This window comes from Zeugodacus cucurbitae, chromosome 4 (genome assembly GCF_028554725.1).
Source record: "Zeugodacus cucurbitae isolate PBARC_wt_2022May chromosome 4, idZeuCucr1.2, whole genome shotgun sequence".
In the NCBI taxonomy this organism is placed as follows: Eukaryota; Metazoa; Arthropoda; class Insecta; order Diptera; family Tephritidae; genus Zeugodacus; species Zeugodacus cucurbitae.
The window spans coordinates 68,780,002-68,800,320 of NC_071669.1; the positions used below are offsets into that span (position 1 = coordinate 68,780,002).

Genomic DNA, 20,319 nt, shown 5'->3' on the forward strand with positions numbered 1-20,319 from the left:
TATAAGAAAGTGAAATACAGTTTTTTAAATATGAATTTAATTTAAGCTATAAGAGTTCAAGTACACCCTCCATAATCAGGATCGATAATCCATAATCAAGAAAATAATCCACGTCAAGAAATTTCGTCCCACTGTAGCTCTGTCTGTTTGTCATTTCATTATGCGTATTGCGTTCAGTTTCCGAAGCGTTTTTTGCTGCTGTGGCTGCTTTATGGCTACTCGTTCTGATGACAAAATTTATTAATGCCTCGCAGACGTATTGGCATACTGCATGGTGCACTTAGTGTCGCATTGATGCTGTTGCATTATACCGCTAATATAATGTGCTTCGGGCTTTTTTTCAGATCCCTGTAATAGTAGTCGCCAAAATTTCGGCGCGAGTAATTTTGGCGGTGAATCGAACGTGTGGACATTTGTCGGAGCGACTGCCAGTCAGTATGCCGTCAATGTCCGCATATTGTCATTGTTGCCTAAGTTTGGCGAGAGTTAATAAATCACAGCGCCGCTGACACATGTCGTAAATACCGAAGTGAAAAATACACAGGCGAGTGGAAAAAAACAACAAATCAAAGCGAACATAAATTTAGCAAAATGCGTACAGATTTATAGAAACACATATACATACATATGTATATGAAATAAAAACAAATTGCTGGGACTTACCTGACTCCAGTTGGATATTTCGGTTTTTTAGAATTTTAGCAAAGCTTGTCAATCAATCAGTTGACAAATAAACCGAAGTGCCGCGCCGTGGAAGGGGTACAATTTCGTATATACAAAATAGCATTGGAATTCGCAGGGGTGTGTGGCATCGATTTATGTGTGTCCATATGAATACGAGCTTTGTAAAAAAATAATTGGTAAAATGTCAGGAAAGGTCAAAACGCAAAATGCACCAACACCAACACCACAGTCGCATTTGCATTGAGAAATTTCAATTTTTCAATTTTCGTTTTTTTCTCATTTGCATTACATTTGCTGTTGTTATTGCCTTCACGCTGTTGTACTAAATCACGAAAACGCTGTTCGGCCGGCCACAAACAAGCGCACATCATTTGATGGCTCCTTACTTGGCCACGCCGCACACCCCCACGCATGCAGCGTGATGCTTTTAAATCGCATTAAGTCATGCCGCGCCGCTCGCTATAATTCGGCTACAAAGTTGAGTGTGTGTGTGCGAGCACGGGACCCACGGTAGCATCTTAGCGCTAAGCCTAACGTCCTGTTTTACTATTTCACATAATGGTATTCACTACTCTTCATGTTGTTGTTGTTGTTTTATCCACATTTGGCTTTTGTGTTGTGTTGTGTTGACGCTAATGGTGTTGCTCGCCGCGTAAGCCACTCTGTTGTTGTTCGGTGTGTGTTTGTTGTTGTTGTTGTCGGCAACACCTTCATTAGCATATTTGGAAATTTGCATTAACACCTTCTGAATTATGTAACTACGTTGGATTTCTGAATGAAATTACCGAAAAGTGTACGACTGTACAGAAGACACGTTGGCGCGCCACCATCATGTGCAATTGTAGTTGTAGGTGTATGTGTGTATGGGTTTTGTTTTAATGTCACAGCCGGAAGAGCGGTCAATTGGGCATGTCTGTAATGTGGCAAGTGGCAAGTGTCTCGCTTCGTGCCTTCGCGTTGCGAACACAATTGGCAAGACATGAATGTCGCGTTATAAAAGTATATTTAAATATGTTGTTGGTGCAAAATTGTTGGGAAATGGGTGTTTCGAGGGTTGATAAGACAACAATTTTTTAAATTTAAAAGTTAAGTATTTTAATAGAACACTTCTGGACTTGACAAATATAATTTTTAGTAATAAAATACTATAATCCATAAGTACATCAAAGTCTTTAATTATGCTGAGCAAGCATAAATTTATTATTGGAGTTCATCTCTAAGGCAAAATGGTTTTTTTTTTCTTTTTTTCCAACACTTTTCAATCTCCTAAATTAGATCAGTCAGCTAGATCACGATGACTTATCCTAACTTGACACTCTCCCAGGAAAGGAACCTATCCTAATGATTTTGATATATGAAATATTTGCTTTCAGATCGGTCTCAGGAAAACTTGTTTAATCATCCTATAAATAGCACATCACCCAGAATTCATAACTTCCTTACTTATGACCCCAAAAAGATCTATCGGAGAAGACCTTAACCTAACCCTAACAATATTTAGTTAAGTATTTCTCGATATATTATTAAGAATTATATTGAAACTGACCCACCTTGGAATACTTTAACACTGAGAAATGGATGTTCTCAAATATTCCCGAGAGAATTTGTTCCTTAAATAACTGAGAGTGGTATTTAGTACATAGAAGAGAGATGAAAAATATTCAACGGTATTCATCAGAATTGTCTTATAAGTTCGGAATAAGCTTTCATGTGAAACATGTGGAACGTCAGTTCAAATAAGAGACAAGTTTCGGCTATTTAGCAAAGGCCTAACTGACCATTATAACATAACTAGGGATAAATAAAACAAAGCGAGACACGGCACAATTTGTGAAATAGCATTTGTGAACTTTTTATTACAAGTAATTACGATTAACGGTATTAACAATTTCAACAATTAAAATTTAGTAACACTGTTAATACGAAACATTGTTAAAAAGAACTACCTCAGACATGGATAATTTGCGTTTGAAATTTGGCTGCCTTTCGAAAATGGTCTTAAGCTTGATCCGTTCCACTCTTTTCAAGTCCATCAGTTATTCTAATAAGGACGGGAAAAAATAAAGAAAACCATTTTAGTGAGTTTTATATAGAAAGAACTTAAAAAGATGAAAAGTCTCCTATATTCTTACTACAGGCTATTCGAGGCTATAAAATCTTCTTTCACACTCTCTCTCTCTCCTACTTTAACTTTCAATATTTGCGCACAACATTCTTATCGGCGTTTCTTATGAATGTAAGCCTGCGAAAGTGCAACAATTATGCAATTGTGTTGCAACAACCATCCACACACCCATACATGTACACTTATGTGTTAATATCTACATAATAAGCGAAAAGACAGCGAAACAGCAAAGGTGAAGGCAATAACAATCGTGTCTGCGACTACTGGCCACGCTATGTCAGCACATCCACACACACTCATACATACGCACATGTTGCACTCACAGCCGGTGCGCATTGCATATTGCAACATTTATTATGCAACATTGCAACAGACAGCAAACGCAACATTTTCGCTTGCAACTTTTGCTGCAGCCGTAAATTACAGTAAGCGGGAGGAGGCGGCAACAAAGGCAGGCAGTGGACTACAGTTTGTGGTGTAAATGTGCGATTGCGATGGGCTGGCCGCATCGGTGTCGGCCATGACGGCTGTTTATTGTACCACGCTGCCTCCTGCCGGCTGCTGTCTGTTGCCTGTTGCCTGCTATGGCCATAGCCTGATCCCGAGCTGCTGTTGTCATCGTCATACTGAATTATTACATCGACACGAGATGTTGCACGCGCGATTTCGTGAGTGCATCTTATAATGCTATTAATTATTTGCATGTATCACCTTAAAATGTCAACGCCATTGCTGGTTGCCGGCTCGCTGGACGGCCGTGGCGCGTTCAAGAGGATCTGCATGCGGCCCAGGTGCCGCTGGTGCGTTGTTATGGACGGTATAACCGTGCGTTTGCTTAAAGCTACACCAGACGCATATTTTAATGGCTGATATTTCGTCGTCTTCTGTTGCTCTCTTAGATATTGCTGACGCCGGGCACCGGTTGCATACGCTTCTGGATTGTGATAGAACATGCGCTGGGAATACTTGCGTTGCTGCGACAGAATGCTGCATTCGTGCGGCGGATTGAGCGGAGACGGCGACAAAATGCGTCTGTTGGAGGCACAACGCAACGCGAACGCACCACGAACGCCGAATTTAACATGATTTAATTTAGACAACATAACCGTAATACCAAATAAACGAGAAAAAAAACAACGATTAAAATTTTTTTTTCAAAAAAGTTAACGTTTAATTTTGATTGACCGATTTAAATTAAAAAAACTTTTGCACATATATTCATATATGTTTATCTGCTACGAAATTTTTACGAATTTTTAAGCTTTCTAATTGACAATTCTCTCGATTTGATTTTTTTTTTTTTTGAAAACTCGTCACTTTTACAAAAGTTTTTGATGGAAATTATTACTTCAGTAAACTTGTGCCCTGAAAATGTGATTGGGATGCTGTGGGTCCTGAGTTCAAATTTTTAGAAGAGATAATCTAAATCTTAAAACAAGTGTAAACAGTTCCAATAAAGGTCAGGTATGACGATCAGTCCAAAGACTTAAGTGGGTTTTAACAATGAACAAGTTTTTGAAATAACTTCTCGGTTAACTTCCTAATGGAGCGGTGTCCATTGGGGAGCAGGAAGAAATCAGGGAATTGAATGTAAGGTTACGAACGCGTTGATTGTTTATTTTCAGTCAATATTCAGGTGATATTATCTATAACTCGTAAAAAAAGTCCGTGAGTTATATTCCGTTCACTTATGGATGGTTGAATGTCTTTAAGTGGAATTTCTTACTGACCGTTTGATTCCCTGGAATTAAATTAATGTGAGCCATCTAACTTGGATTGTAGAAACCCATGAACATAAACTAATGCGAACATCCATAAGTGATTATGACGCCCGGTATCATCCCTCTTAAGATCTATTCTGATCTTTATGAGAAAAATATTAGCGTTAAAGCCGGGTCAAAGTTTTATGGTCTGAAATATGAATATCATATAATGAGTATAGCTCATATATCTCATATCTACTTCGTAATCTCTATAGTAGATTAATGTTTTATCCCACCGTGAGAAAGACCTTATCGTATTAAAGTAATTAAAGTAATTAAGTTGTCAATTTCTCGTTTTTGGTATATGTCGTCTTGAAGTTAGTACTAACTTTGCCCTAAGCGTCAGGTCTACATCTAAACCATGATTCGAATAGGTCGTTAAAATAGAACACATAACTTATAATTGCTATATGCTGAAAAGGGTTGTTTGAAATAGCAACAATTTCGATTTCTTTATATTTAAGAATCTCTTGGAGATTGAGTTGCTTAGTAGAGACTATTTCGAAGATTTGTGACTCCATTACAATGACTTTCGATATCTTAAGAGTATTATAAGGAAAACTTATTAACATTAGTGGTTAGTGTACAACTCGATATATTGAATGTCTCGGTAAATTAGTTTTCTTTTGTGGATATGTGGATATAAGGTATGGATTCGAAAATGCATGATTTTAGACAAATAGGCAGCCCTTCAAATGCTAATCACTTGTATGTAGATAGTGTTTCAATTTCGGCGGAACATTAGTTTTGCCTAACTACTTTCTTCGCTCACATTCCTCGCCAATTTTTTTCACCGTGTCCGGAAGAAAAGAATTTATTCATTATGCACACACGTGAACCTCGAAAATTGCATAATGTCCACACACACACACGCACACACAGGTTGGGCACTCGTGCAGTTGGTTCATGCGGGAATTGATATAAATTCTGTACTGTGCTGTACTGTCATCGTGTGGTTTACAGACTCCGTGCAACATTACACAATTTTCACGCCACAGTTTCACGCTTTTCTAATTGTGTGTTCTCGCTTTGCACAGGTACAACTACACATATGTGCATATTATGCCACATGTTGTTGTTGCCATTGCTGATGGCGTTTAGGATGATGCTTGGCTTTTTTTTCAACGCTCGCTCACTAGCTGGCTGGCTGGCTTGCTGGCTCGCCTTTGCCATCGGTGGTTAGATACCGGTGTTGCACTTGTAGTACTTTGCATGTGCGCTCAAGCAAAAAAAATGGGAATCGCCGCAAGAAAGGTGTGATCATTGCAACACTTCCTGTTGCCGACTGGTGCTAAATCGCCAACATGCCACAGAGCTATTGTTGTTGTTGGTGGTGTCATCACCGTCACTACCGCCGTTGTCGTAGTCGGAATCACCGCATTTGTTCATTTGTTTTGAGGTTTGTTAGTTGGTCGGTCGGTTGGTTGGCTGTTCGGTTGCCTGGTTTGTTAGACCAAAAATGGTTGCAACACGCGCAGTGATAATATTTAAGGAAGCGTTTTACATGTGCATTAAATTGCAACGTCGCACTGTGCAACACACCAGCACACAGTCGTACACGGATGAGCTTTCATATGAGCGCGCACATTATTTACAACTGCCGCAAACGACTACAACAACAACAACATCTACACCAACAACAGTACTAAGCAGCAACTTTACGCTTCTCAACATAGTTTATCGCTGCCACAAATACACTTTTATATGTATTTTTTTTTGTTGTTGTTATTTGTGTGTGCTGTGTGTTGTTGTTGTTGCATTTTGGTTAACTTTGCTGATTATCCCTTTTTGCGCTTTTGTTCCGTGGCTGCCGTGTTTGTCGTGTGAAAAACATGCATTTTCTAACTCCTCTCCGGCATTTCTCCATTTTCGGCTGGTTGGTGTTGTTGCATGCTTTGGGTTTTTGTGTGTGATTTTTTCCCTCGCCGCTTTGGGTTGAGTCCTTGCGCAAGTTGGCAATAAATTTTACATTATTGCGGTTGTTGTTGGTGGTATGTTTGCTATTATTATTGTTGTTGTTGCTGTGCGTGTGTATATTTGTTGTTGTTGTTTTTTTTGGTTAACGCTCTTGTTGCGGCTGCTGTTCTTTCTCAGCGCTTATCTGCTGCATCGTAGCGTGAATTGCTTATGTTTTGTGGGCGAACGCTAACAGCAACAACATCAACAACAGCAACAACAATATGAAAAGTAAATACTGCACTTTTCGCATTTCCACTCCAGCGATTTGTGTCAACAGTAAACATTCGAGTATGATTAAAGTATTAGATTAACACCACTTTACGGTGCACATGTGGCAAGCAGTAAATGAAAATATAAATACAGTGAAATAATAATGTCTTAAGAAATAACAGTAAACTTATAAACAAACAATTTATTTAATAATATAGAACGGTTGCAACTTTGCATTCTACAGAGCTTTCCTCAGTTTCTATAAGATCCCTTTGCAATGGTTTAGTATATGTGGTTCATCTCAAGAAATTATCACAAAAAATGTTTACTCTGTACCCATGGTCAAATATATAGTATATACTATTATAGTGTATTGATCATGACTTCTTAGAACATTAGTCCAACGCTTCCTAATAGGTGCCACATCGTCAACAAATCGCATATACTAGCCTAATATATGAAGAGGTTTCTAGAAACTGACCACTGCCTGATTTATCTCAAGCTGAAAGAGCTCTATCTTAAGTTCTCAACTCTCCTGAGACAGCTTTTGATCGTTCCAAGCTTCAATCTGAACATATTTATTCAAAGCTAAGTCTGTAGTCTATAGGAAAGAGAACTGTGTTTATTTGAGGAAAGCGTACGAGAGGATCATATACTATAACATAGATTAGAGATAGCTACTACTGTGCCTGAGCGACAGTTCAAGATTTACTTTCATAGAACCAACTCTATCAATACTGAGTTTACTGAACTATAGAAGATGGTGGATCAAATAGGTTCAGAGAGAAAGTTTTTATAATAGCAATAGCTACTACTATGTGAAGACACCCCGAACTAGGTCGCGTTGTACCCACCTGCTTAAGAGAGTACAAGCATTAGAGCACATAGTAATCAAATAGGGAGATCCACCATACTGTTACACCAAAACTATACATATTTCCACTATATCTGTGAAACCGCAGCTACAGGCAATTTATTGACAACATATCCAGTGAAATCGCACGCGGATCGCCGGCGCTGCCACAATGATTATTTCCATGCAAAGAAAGTGCTTCATGCGCTGGCGCATTCAATTTGATCACATGATCAGTTGGTAATTTCTGCGCCCACCTTCGTGCCATAAACTTTATACTCCAACCCAATATATACAAACATATGTATATAAAACTGTCTATGTGTGCATGTAAAGTTGGTGGAAACCGCGGCAACAAATGCCAATTTATCGATATGCAGCAAATAGCAAAAACAATGCGATTGCCGTTAAATTTAACAATAGACAATTGTTAGACGCACATGCAATGTGCAATGTGCGCAGCTGCAACAATTGTTGCAACGATTTCTTTCGCCCAATTTTCAACTTGCAGCAACATAACAACTGTAAGCATACATATAATCAAATAATATAAGCGCATGACACACATACAATACCAGCCGCGAGTATTAGCTGGCTCCTTCTCTGCATGGTGAAACTGGCGATCAACAGCGCACGATGCACACAACACACCAACATCGCCTGCGGTGGCAAGCGCACTGACCGGCGCGCATGGCTAATCCACAGTTATCGCTTGCCATGCACCTCCATAGCTGTGTACATTTGCGCTTGCAGCTTGTTTGCCCCATCAGACATTGTTGAAATTTCGTTGGCGATAGAAATTTGCTGACATTGAATTCTAAGCGATATATTCTTTATGTTGTGTTTGCTTTGTCGCTACAACGCTGCAGCATTTCCAGTTTGTTGGCAATTTTTAGTTATGGTAATTGTTGTTATTGCACCCCAAAGCAGCGGTGTTGCTATTGTTGTGCTGCGTTGTTTTTCTAACCGTTGTCTTGCTGCGGCTTTTCGTACTTGTTCTATCGCCTATCGAAGTCGATTGTTGCAAATTGCATTGTCGAAATATTTGCTCTGACTTTGTGGCGTGTGGGTGACGCGGCGCTCAACAGCGATTGTCCGTGCATGTGGTTGGTGTGGTTACTTAGTCATCGAAAAACAGCAACGCGGAGGTAAATCTTGCATGTGGATAACATGACCGTTTCACATTTGATTAGTTTGACTTTGACCCCTAATAAAAAGCTTGCCTGCAACATTTGATATTTATCTACAACATATTGCTTGCATTTTTTATTACTTATATTTTTTGGTGCTAGAAGAAGTGGGGTTTGTCATATTAATATAATCATCAAACTTATTCATAATGCATTATGGATCTGTAATATCTGCCATTCAATCCGTTCGTATCTTAAAGAAAGGAATTTCAAAAGGAATGATTTTTCAAAATTTCTTGAGAATTAATCACGTTCAAAGAGGACTGTTAGTAGTAGAATTGTAAATAGAATTTAGTGTAATTATATGTAGAATATGTTCTATACGAGTACACCTAAGATTATCGAACTACCGAGTATATTTGGTTTGGTCATTCCGAGAGAAATGTCGAAGAAGCACCCCACAGCCCGCGAAAAGTTATATAGCAATTACAGAATATATACTGCTGTCACCTTCTCACTTCGGTGCTTCATTATATACGAGTAGTAACCGAGATGAGGTTAGGTATGTTCCTTGAGAGAATTTGTCCTTCTTACTACCATGCTCAGTTCATCAATTTGGAAAATCTTCCAGTAACAGTCATTGTTCTTTGTCCTTTATTTGTTCATAATCTATTCAAATAATTGTATATGCTATACATATAATGTTGTAAAGGTTGAGATCGAAATGATCCATATACCATATTTCAGTAGAGTCTATTTATTCTCTCATTTAAATTTTTTTTTGCTGTTTTTATCAGGCTTTTTTGTTCCAGCGGTATCAGTTCCGATTTTGAATCATACTATCCAGTTTTCTGATGCTTTTGCTATCTGTCATCAATACGATCTTTGACAAGCCTAACATAATGTAAATGTTAGTAAATATGATTCTTATTTGCTCAGGTTTTTCTTATCCAAATATCAGAACACAAATACAGCCTCCGCTATTGTTTAACATAGACAGCTGTATTAAGATAAATGTAATATTATTATTTACATTATAACAGATCATAGAACAGTAAATAGGCTAGGCTTATATTTTTTAGCATGGTGACCCAGTTCTAAACCCCGAAACAATTGTGTCAATATAATTTTGTGAGTTATGCTTTCATAGTTCTTATGTTATTTATTATTTTTTTATAACATTTTAAAAAATATATTTTTTTGATTATCTACTCATTGCTATATTTCAAATCGGCCCTTTGGTGCAGTGGATAGCACATTGGACTTCTAATCCAAAGGTCGCGGGTTCGATCCCCGCAAGGGCTCAAAGTATTGTAATTTTCATTTTTGGATGTTTTAGTTTTTACTATAATTATTTTTGAAGAGAGGGTCAAGCTACTACACATAATTAGCCCAAGGTAAAGTCTGTTGAACACAGAGTTAGTAGTATATATTCTTTAAGAACTATTTTACAATAGAAAGACAGTTTTTCTAAAATACAGTACATGGAAAATGGGTTCAGGGACTCACAGTATTATACTTTTATGACTGAAACCTTATGTTCCTAAAAATTCTTTACATATCCCATAACAGATTCGTCAACTGGTCTCTTTTCATGACACATTTTCTGTGAAGTGGCAGTAAATCAGAATAGAGCAGAAGTTCGATTTTGATAAGGAAAACATAGTGTCTAGTTGTAAAATGATATATTCCCGTACTTGATGTTTCACTAAAGGTCAAATACCGTTAAGGCCACAGTATAACAACTTGTTTACATAGATATTCGAAACGACAATTAAATCGTATTACAAATAAACAATATCTTTTCATTGAATCCATAAGGAATTAAAATTTTATATTCAAGTGCCATAAATAATGTGCCTAGAAGCTATTATACTACCAAAAACAGAAATATGCTCACCAAATCAAGGCAAATACATATATTTTATTAAACTCACTCTGTTATGTACTAATGTATTATTAGTTTGCTTATGTTACACAATCACCGATTTATTGTTAACTCTGGAAAAATAGTAAAAAATAACAAAAACAAATTCATAAATCCGAAAGTAATCGTAATCATCAGTGTGGTACGAGGCGATATTGTTCGAAAAAACGTGCTAAAGAATTTATGACCCCAAAAATACGAGCAAGCCCCACAACCTGAGTGACATTTAATTATCGCATGTAACACATAAATCTCTAGAAAAAATCAACAACAATTAATGTTAGGAATAATTTTTCTATTTTCTGGCGCATAAAAATTTGAAACATCATAAACATTCAAATGGGGAAAAAGGCATAAAATTGCAGCACATCTAATGTATGGATCTAAGTAAGCTTGTGTGTGAGCTGCAGACCAAATACGTATTTGCTTGCGGTTCTTCTTTTCATAAACCCAAAAAATTATACAATTTTTGAATTGTCTTTCTTCAATCAAGACACGTCGATTTTGGTCATGCATTTGTCGTAAGCGATTCATATCAGTTGTTTTTATATGTTTGTAGGTAATCATAGATACTGTCATTGCTTTGAATACCCTGTAGGGAAGTTGTGGCATAGTCAAATGGTGTGACTTTTCGAAGTTCTGTTGCATGATTTTCTTTAAAACACTGAAAATCACATAAACAAATTTGATCTCTCATACTTTTTTCAAAAAATTGGACTTACATATTCCTGGAACTATTAAATTTTTTGAATTCGAAATTCACTCGATGTGAATAACATCACGATATCTTTAATTAAGCTCTCTCATTATTACACCTTTGACTTTTATGAAGTACGACCTAATTTCTATTAATTATAGATTTTTTCCTGTAGGGCATGTTCTGAAACATATACCATATTTATGCATGAAGCTCTCTCGCATACATATTCATGTGTTGTTGTGGAAACTCACATCAAGTTGTGACAGTTTTAAAGGCAGCTCGTAAATTATATCAGCCTTTGACGATCAACCGTCGTTGCGTGATCGATTTTTAACGAGCCACTGAGTCCATCATCGCTGCGGCATTTACCACACTACATTGTACTTGGTTGACTAGGCTTTTGTTGTAACTGTTGCGTCTTATCCGATGTTAAGCGCGCTGTGATTAGTTTTCCGCCACCCGCAAATGCCTGTGGAATTTCAATTAATCCAATTTCTACGGCTTGGCTTTTCCAATTTCGTATTACATACCTCTAACTGTATGTATGTCTGCCTGTATGTGTGTGTAGGTGTGCACCATCTGTGTTAACCAAACCTTTCTCCGGTTGTTTCTTGCGCTTTGTTTGTTGTGATGACAAAAATTAATTACAATTTGACATTTGACGCTTACAATTGTCAACCTTTCAGTTACTGTTGCAATTACCTTTGTTTGTTGTGGTTGTTGTTGTTTGGGGTTTTGAAGTTATTTCTTTTGTCACTGATTCTTTGAGTGCCTGCCTGCAGTGCGGGATTATTGTATTGTGCGTGACACGTTTAGTAGATCACACAGCTGATAAGCTCGATTATAGCCAGGTTAGTTAGCGGGCATGAAGGCATGTTAGGCGATGAGGCGTGCGATAATTGCTGGGTAAAGATGTATATGTTTGTATATATGTGGTTTGTCCGATTGTAAGTGTCACATATTGATGTTTTGTAAGAAAAGAAATTATCGTGATTGACTTCTTTTCTTCAAAAGAACAGCACAGCCATGACAATGGGATTGCAAAAGTATGAAGAAGAAATTGTCCGAATTGTGATCAGTTAAACTGATAATTAATAATTTTTCTTTCTTCCTTTCGAAAGTTTCATACAATGGAAGCTGCAAACTCTTTTTGATTTAAGAAAAATAACCTCAGATAAACCACGAACAGTTTCAAAACAATAAATTTGTTAGCATGTTCTTCATATTAAGAGACAAATCAAAATCACAGTCTTTGATCACAGATGGTCTTTGAATTATGCTAAATTAAAAATTTCAAATTATCAATAGAAACAAATGATATATGAGATATATATATGAAATATCGAGATCAAATTATCGTTTGACCAAATGGTCGACCGGACAGACGGATGTTGTGCTGTGACCACGTCCACTTACCTAAAAATATGTGAATCCTAATGTCCTTCCGTGCTGTGAATATCTGTTTCTTAGTATTATGTCCAACATACGAAAGAGAAAATCATCATCATCATTTGGCTCTACAGCTCTCTGTGAGCTTTGGCCTGCTGAACAATACTCCTCCAAGCTACTCTGTCTTTTGTGGTCTCTCTCCAGTTTTCTAATCGGAGCTTCTTTAGATCCTCGTTTATTACGTCCTTCCATCTTGTTCTTGGCATTCATCTTCAATACCTTCTTTAGGGCTCTTGAATCATCTATTCTTGAAATATGTCCTAGCCATGTTATTCGTTGCGTTTTGATGAATCGCACCACGTTTTCGCCTTGAATTAGCTGGTCAAGTTCGCTATTCCATATTATCCTCCATTCGTCAGGTCCGATTCTGACTGCGCGGAAATTTTTTCGGAGAATTTTTCTTTCAAAGTTCATTAATTTTGTTTTATTTGTCCGCTCATTTGTTTTGTCCGCTCTTAGCTCCATAGCACAAGACTGGTCGTTTGCATGGTCTGTTGATTAGTTTGGTCTTAAAGAGTTTTATAAGAGATGCGAACGATCTATTTGCTGATTGTAGTCTGTCATCGATTGTAATGCTCATTACGTTGTCTGCTGTTAGCTAACAAGAAGATAAGAAAACTTATTCTTTGTGGATGATTCGAAGGTAGATTTCAAGCCAGAGGTAAGTTTTCTCCCACCAGCATTTCATTCAATAAATAGTAAGAACACATAACTAGTCGATTATGGTCCATCGCTCGCATTAGTTCTAGTCTAGAACCCTTAAATATTCCTAACTTTAATTTTTTCTCTCACTCTTTGCTCAACATTAATTGAGTGCCTTCAAAAAAGTTTATATTGACATTATGGTTTAAAATGACGGCTACTGAAGCGATATTTAAAATCACATTATTCATATGACAGTCTACGGACAATGTTGATTCTAGAAACAAGTTTCCATCTAAAACAACTAGATTTACCTGGGATCAATTACTATTAAAAACGTTGTTATAAAGATTTTTGGAAAGAGAATTACTGTTGACTGCTAATTACTTATGTTTTAGCTTATTTGACAACTTCGAACTTCATATTTTGCGACTCTCTAAGGAGTAGTGGGCGTCAAGTTCTACAAATTAAGATTTCGGTGTGCTCGAGTGCGAGATTTATTTCTGTTTACCGACACAATCGATTGATCAGTTGGTATTCATATATCTTGCTGTAGTTCTATGAATTTTAAGAACAACATAATTTAGCTCGTTCGATATTTCATCATTTTGTCGTAACGGAGAGGTATCCAAACTTATTGTCACCGAGCTTTCCAAGTTCCAAGTGCGTAATTTTTTCATTTCGAGAAAAATACATTACTTTATGGTGTCATCAAGATATTTAATATCTTAAAATTACAATAAAATACCCGTTAACTTCTGTGTTCAGTAGCTTCATCACTTTTTTTCTGTATAATACAAAGCAAAAAAGTTCGTAAAGTATTTCCTTTATTGAAATTAAAATTGCAAACAAATAAATAAAATTAAAATTCCGTTATGGAATCAGTATTCGCCTTTGATTCGAGCGCATATTTAAACAACTAGCAATGCATATACTCGTACACCATCAATATGTTGCAAATGTGTAATCAGATAGGTCAATTTGTGGCTGGATATAAATACATACGCAGCATTTTAATACACACATGAGCATGAAAGCAATAAATGCTTGCGTTTGTATTTATATATTAATACATATGTATAAACACATATATAGTATGTTATGTATGCATATTATGGTTTGCATTGTGTTGCAAGTGGCATGTCAGCGCCATTTCATTTCCTGCCTTCCTTCCTTTTGCAGCTGCACAGCTAGACCACAGCACACACATGCCCACAATTCCGCAGCATTTTAATGCTGCATTCAATGGCTGTCGCTCGCCTGCAATTCACTGCATTTGTGCACCCACACACTCGCACTCTAACAGAGCTCTACGGGCGGCGAATATCCTTTGGCATTTTCTTGCTAGCTCACTTTTATTGAATTCATTTTTTGCTGCTTTTTCTTGTTGTTTTGGTGTGTGTTTTCTGCTTTTGTCATGAATTTCATTTTACGTTTTATTTACTCTTACGTGGCATGATGCATTTGACCGTTCAAGAAAACGTAACCAGAGCGAAATAAAGCTTTGAAATGTAATTAAAAGTCATTCGTGCGTTGCTGTTATTTTTTCCGTAGATTAATTCCTATTTTTCTTTGCCACTTTCGCTTTGTTCCCCACACTTTGTGTGTGTGTGTACTTTGTTGAAAAGGCAAGCGGAAATGTCGCCATGTTTTTGTGCCACGAACAAGCAAGGCACACGGCATGACTATTGTGTGTGCTTGTGGATCGCATTGCTCTGACATTGGCAACCGAGCGCAGACACACAGACACATAAAATTGCAAGTGCAAGTTCATGCATATGTTAGAGCTTTTATTTGTGTAGTAGCTGAGAGGACTTTCATAATGCTATTGTGCATTCGTGCAATGCCTTATAGTGGATACAGGGTCTCAAAGGGAATATTTTAGAAAAAAATTATTAAAAAAATTATTGTGGATTAAACTTGATTTGATCTGTTAAAAAGCTATCTCTTTAATAGCCTTTATTGTCGCCAAAGATCGAACAAAATCATAAGTATATTCCGTAAAAGGACATAAATCCGTAATGAACAGTATTGAAATGGTGATCAACAGGGCTAAGCTGAGAAGCAATCCGCAAAGAGCGCAATTATTCACATAAAGCTAAAAGCTTCCGGCCCTAGAATGCTGCTTTGATCAATCCTCTGGTGCCTGCAACACCCTATACAGATACACTTCCATACATATGTCAGCAAAAAGTGTGAATTGGCATGAGAAACAACAAATGATCGTATCAACACCCAACAAACGGGAAACGGAAGCCTCTACCTATGTGCATACATAAATACATAGCTACATAGTTACAATGGCGCTCAGTTGTGTGCACCAATTGTTATTCAACGCCAGTTCTTAGTCATTTCAGTTTTCATTGCATAGACCCACACAACCACAAAAACACGCGCGCAAACATTGTGCACACTTAGTAATGCATCCACTTTGTGTGCATGTGTTTGTCTCTGTGTGTGTGTGCTCATATTGTTTTAACGTCTAAAGTTCATTTGCGCATTTCGGGCTATCGCATTGTTAGCAAAAACTTTCATACTTAGACAAACACACAGTCACACACACCCACACATAGTGAAGAATGTGCAATTTTAGTTTTAAAATACTAAATAACTATTCGCACAAATGCACATATATACACATATAGAGTCATACTTATATATGGAGTATATATAATTGTTCAGTTATAAAAGCATTTGCAGTGACTTCTGGCTTATAACCATGGTGACCATGTGCATCCTTCAAGAAAATTTGGAATATATTTATGTATGTCATATGTGGCATTATATGTTGTATGAATTTCCCTCTCCGTTCAGTCACTTTTCAAAGGAGTTGTCTAATTCTTACGTTTATACGCTTTCAAAGTGGTATTTGTTTACTTAGATCACGAATCATGGTTTCAAAGAGGAAATTGATTACTCGGGTCATTTAATCTCTACTCCAGTTTGTGTCCTCTACAACCGTACTCTGCTTAGAAATATACAAGTTGACTCCATTAAACCTTTTTGGAATACTATCAACGATGTTACGCGTACAACCTCGTAACGATTTCTTCGATATAAGATTACATATCATTATTAACAAAGGACGGAATCGTGGAAGAACTATCCTACTCGAACAAAAAGTTTGCTGTTTCTTCAAGACATTGCTCACAAATCAAGGAAAGTATCGGTAAAATTGTATTAATTGGGCTTCGTATTGCTTTAAGATCCATTATTAAATATGTCTCCAAATGATTTATTTCTAATTTCTGACCACAGAGTATGCTCGCTGGAAAAAATATATCTAAATTAAGGGGAAACTGCTTGGACAGAGGCTACGACTACAGTACCTTTGCGATGAAATACAAATATAAATATATTAACTATCGAAGTAAATTACTTTATCTTTAATATAAGGTTGTCAGGTAACTCCGCTATTTTAAAGTTTTCCTTCGTTAAGAGCAGACCCGTTAGAGAAACGTTTTGTGAGATTAATGGTGTTTGGGGGGATGGTACTCTATCAGTTCGAACTGCGGAGGAATGGTTTCGACGAGTTGGAGCGGGTGAAAACGACACCATGGATAAGACAGCCGGCGGAAGACCTGTGACGACGAATACCGATCAAATCATGGAAACCATCGAGTTAGACCGGCATGTGGCATCTCATGACTTCGCCCAGCAGATGAGAATTAGTCATCAAACCATTTTAAACCATCTGAAGAAGGCTGGATACCTAAAATGCTTGATTTTTGGGTGCCGCATGATTTTACGCATAAAAACCTTCTGGACCAATTCAACGCCTGCGATATGCTGCTGAAACGGAATGAAGTCGACCCATTTTTGAAGCGGATGGTGACTGGCGACTTCGAAATGGATCACATACAACAATATCGAGCGAAAACGGTAGTCGAAGGCCGGTGAATCGTCCCAAATAGTGGCCAAGCCGGGATTGATGGCCAGAAAGGTTTTGCAGTGTGTTTGGTGTAATTGGAATCGAATCATCCACTATGAGCTGTTCCCATATGGCCAGACGCTTAATTCTACCATCCACTACGAACAACTGGACCGCTTGAAGCAGCCGATCGACCAGAAGCGTCTAGAATTGTCCAACAGAAAGGGTGTCGTGTTCCACCAGAAAAACGCGAGACCACACACTTCTTTGATGACTCGTCAGAAGCTACGGGAGCTCGGATGGGAGGTTTTATCGCATTCATCATATAGCCCGGACATAGCGCCTGCTCCTGTCCATGGCGAACGCCCTTGGTGGTGTAAAGTTGAACTTAAAAGGGGCTTGTAAAAAGTGGCTGTCCGAGTTCTTCGCATATAAGGAGGGGGCTTCTACGAGGGGGGAATTAAGTTGCCGTCTAGATGGAAACAGATTATCGAACGAAACGGCGCATATTTGAACTAAATCTGATCATTGTAACACATTTTATAAAGCATTGAATAAAGAGCTAAAAAGCGGAATGATATTTGATAATCTAATATTTTTGGTACATTATATGTGGAAATAAAAAAGAGATCAACCATACATATAATTTTCGGATCAATATGACTCTGCTTCATTGTCGAGCGGTTGAGAAAGAACTTCATATTTGTTGGACATTTATTTTCATTCCATTTTTTTATAAAAATTTCTAAAATAATATATCATGCAACGCACATGCCTTAATAATTTGGCCACATAAATACTATTATTTTCTTGGTAATTATTATAATTTGAAATAAAAACACGTACAACATTTACTTTACATTTAGCCAGAGGGCACAGACAGTAAAATGTTTCTTGCAGCCTTTGTTTCGACTATAAAACTTGAGAATTTCAAAAAGAAAATTTAAATAAATGTTTTTGCAATTAGGTGCAAGGTGTGTATGATGGTGTTTAGATATGAACTAAATTATCATAAAAACGAGTGATGTGCTTGCAACACCGCCACTGAGGAGGAAGTCAAGGTGTATGCCGAATTGGCATTAGAAGCTGAAAATTTCTAAACATTTGTATGTATGTATTTATGGCACACGTTGGAAAGCTACTAATTTTCGGGTGAACAGCAACAGCGACGGCGCATAAATAAAGAACAGAGGAAAGTTAAATTAAATATTAATAACATGAAAAAGGCGTTGCAGTTGCGGTGATGATAGACATCGATTGCTTAGCAGCCGCTAAATTATTTATTCTTAGACGCAAACACACACACACACACTCCCAGACGCCTGTACACACAGAAGCTGCGGCTGCGATGTCAGGCCAGCCAGTCAGCAGCCATGGCGAACTTTCGGTGACTTGAAAGCAAAAACTTTAATTAAACAAAAAGCACCTACCGCAGAGAACAAACATACAACCATCAACAAACTGAGAATGGCAGTGGCGCAACAACAAACAACAAAAACACACAACAACATAAAGCGAAAAGCAAACAAGTGACGAAAAAATGCTTTAACTAACAACGGAAGGAAAAAATGAAAATAAAATAAAACTCGACGAATTGCAGAGGTGAAGAAAATCACGAGAAGTGAAGTGGGGAGCCGCAGCAAAGAGGTTGTTGAAGAAAAGCTGGCGCTCTGCTAAGCAATTTCCACGCGCCAGCACAAGCACAAAAGACTAAACGATGCCGGTGGCAAGGGCGCTTGAGGTGCAGCACATATGCTGCGAATGAGCGCCGAGGCAGCCTCAAATTTGAAATGATTTGAAAGCACTTCACGAACCACGCACCGCGAGCCACAACTGCAAATGCATGCAAGCACCCACATTATGGCAAATATATGCATATGTATGGAGGTGTGTGTGTGTGCGGCCAAGTGTTGCAGTATGTTGCCATTCATGTATGCCCGCCTGACTTTGTATGCGCCTCAACGCAATTGCATTTCTAACCAACTCACGCATCCGCCAAACGTTCATTATTCCCTTCAAAATACTCGTAACTTTGCCACACCAACACACACATCTGCACTTTCTGTTCCCAGCTTCAATTCTTATTTCCGCCATTTCCCTGCTGGTTTTTGGCATGGTCCAGTTGCACGTATTGCTGCCAAACAGTTGGCTGGTTGGTCGGTCGGTGATTGTTTGGTTAGTTGGGCAATGAGCAACCTGCGAATAATTGTCTAAATTCCGTGCATATTTGAAAAACCTTAACGGTGCCTTAACAACTTACTGTGCTGCTGAGACGCTGTGCTGGCGACTGCTGTTGGATAATGATGCAAGTTGTTGCCACTAATAGCTTGTTGCATGATACGTGAAGCTTCACGAAGCCATGAACTCATCAAGGTGAATATTTGCACTTCATCGTCGGTGAGTTAGTAATGGTTTTGGTAACCCTAAAGGGAGATTTTCGAAAATTTACGAAGGATAAGTATTTTACTTAACATAAACTGAAGTGTACGGTATATTTACATACAACAAATAATTTGATGTCGAAGAAATGCCTATGAGAGTTCATATTTTTGGCCTAAGTATTGTTAAATCTATTCAAACAGTCTTAGAAGTCACTTTCAAAATTTTTTTCTCATTCGTGATTGTCTCACTTGAGTCTGAGATAAGCTTAAAATACGGTTGTGGTTTTCAACTTAGAATATTGGTTTTCCTTTCAAAAAGAATTTCAAGTTGCCTTGTTTCAATATAAAATTCAAGATTTGAAATGATTCTTAACTTAAATTGTTTTCATGAAATCGACGCTACGTCTCATCGTCCGAACTTAACCGCTCTTGAATTATTATAATCAATTAACTAAGCTTGTTGTATGAATACCTAAACGATCTTACTATATTGGGAGTGAGAGAGATATCCACAACTCTTCATCTTGCATGAATGTCTAAATGTTCTGACTTGCATCCTTGAGAGAGAGGGAGACATTCTCTCCTTCTTTTATAAGTTGTTATGAGAGAAGTTACTTCGTTTACA

At 37.6% G+C, this 20,319-nt stretch overlaps 2 protein-coding genes and 1 non-coding gene across 3 annotated transcripts in view; 1 reads left to right on the plus strand and 2 right to left on the minus strand.

The window, feature by feature from the left end:
- Positions 1–4,137, minus strand: part of LOC105213691 (L-lactate dehydrogenase) — a 126,316-nt gene extending 122,179 nt beyond the window's left edge. Inside the window, exon 1 of the mRNA XM_011186699.3 lies at positions 3,521–4,137. Within this exon, the coding sequence (XP_011185001.2) occupies positions 3,521–3,912 (392 nt within the window). The 5' untranslated portion in view covers positions 3,913–4,137. The remainder of the gene's footprint in view (positions 1–3,520) is intronic.
- On the minus strand, positions 664–3,514 carry LOC128921398 (uncharacterized). Its single transcript, XM_054229014.1, has 2 exons — positions 3,120–3,514; positions 664–841 (listed from the first exon to the last, which is right to left on the minus strand). The coding sequence occupies exons 1-2, from the start codon at positions 3,511–3,513 to the stop codon at positions 720–722; spliced, it is 516 nt and encodes a 171-aa protein (XP_054084989.1). The 5' UTR covers position 3,514; the 3' UTR covers positions 664–719.
- A 5,819-nt stretch (positions 4,138–9,956) lies between the features above and the next one.
- Trnar-ucu (transfer RNA arginine (anticodon UCU)) lies at positions 9,957–10,030 on the plus strand. The gene has a single exon. It is a non-coding gene; the product is annotated as a tRNA-Arg (tRNA).
- The last annotated feature ends 10,289 nt before the right edge of the window (positions 10,031–20,319 follow it).

What these genes read in the sequence shown, in the direction of transcription:
- LOC128921398 (XM_054229014.1), bottom strand. Translation starts at nt 3,513, where the DNA reads ATGCAAATAATTAATAGCATTATAAGATGCACTCACGAAATCGCGCGT. An exon ending in ACCGGCTGTGAGTGCAACAT is followed by an intron (nt 842 to 3,119) that starts GTGCGTATGTAT and finishes TTTTTTACAAAG; the next exon opens with CTCGTATTCATATGGACACA.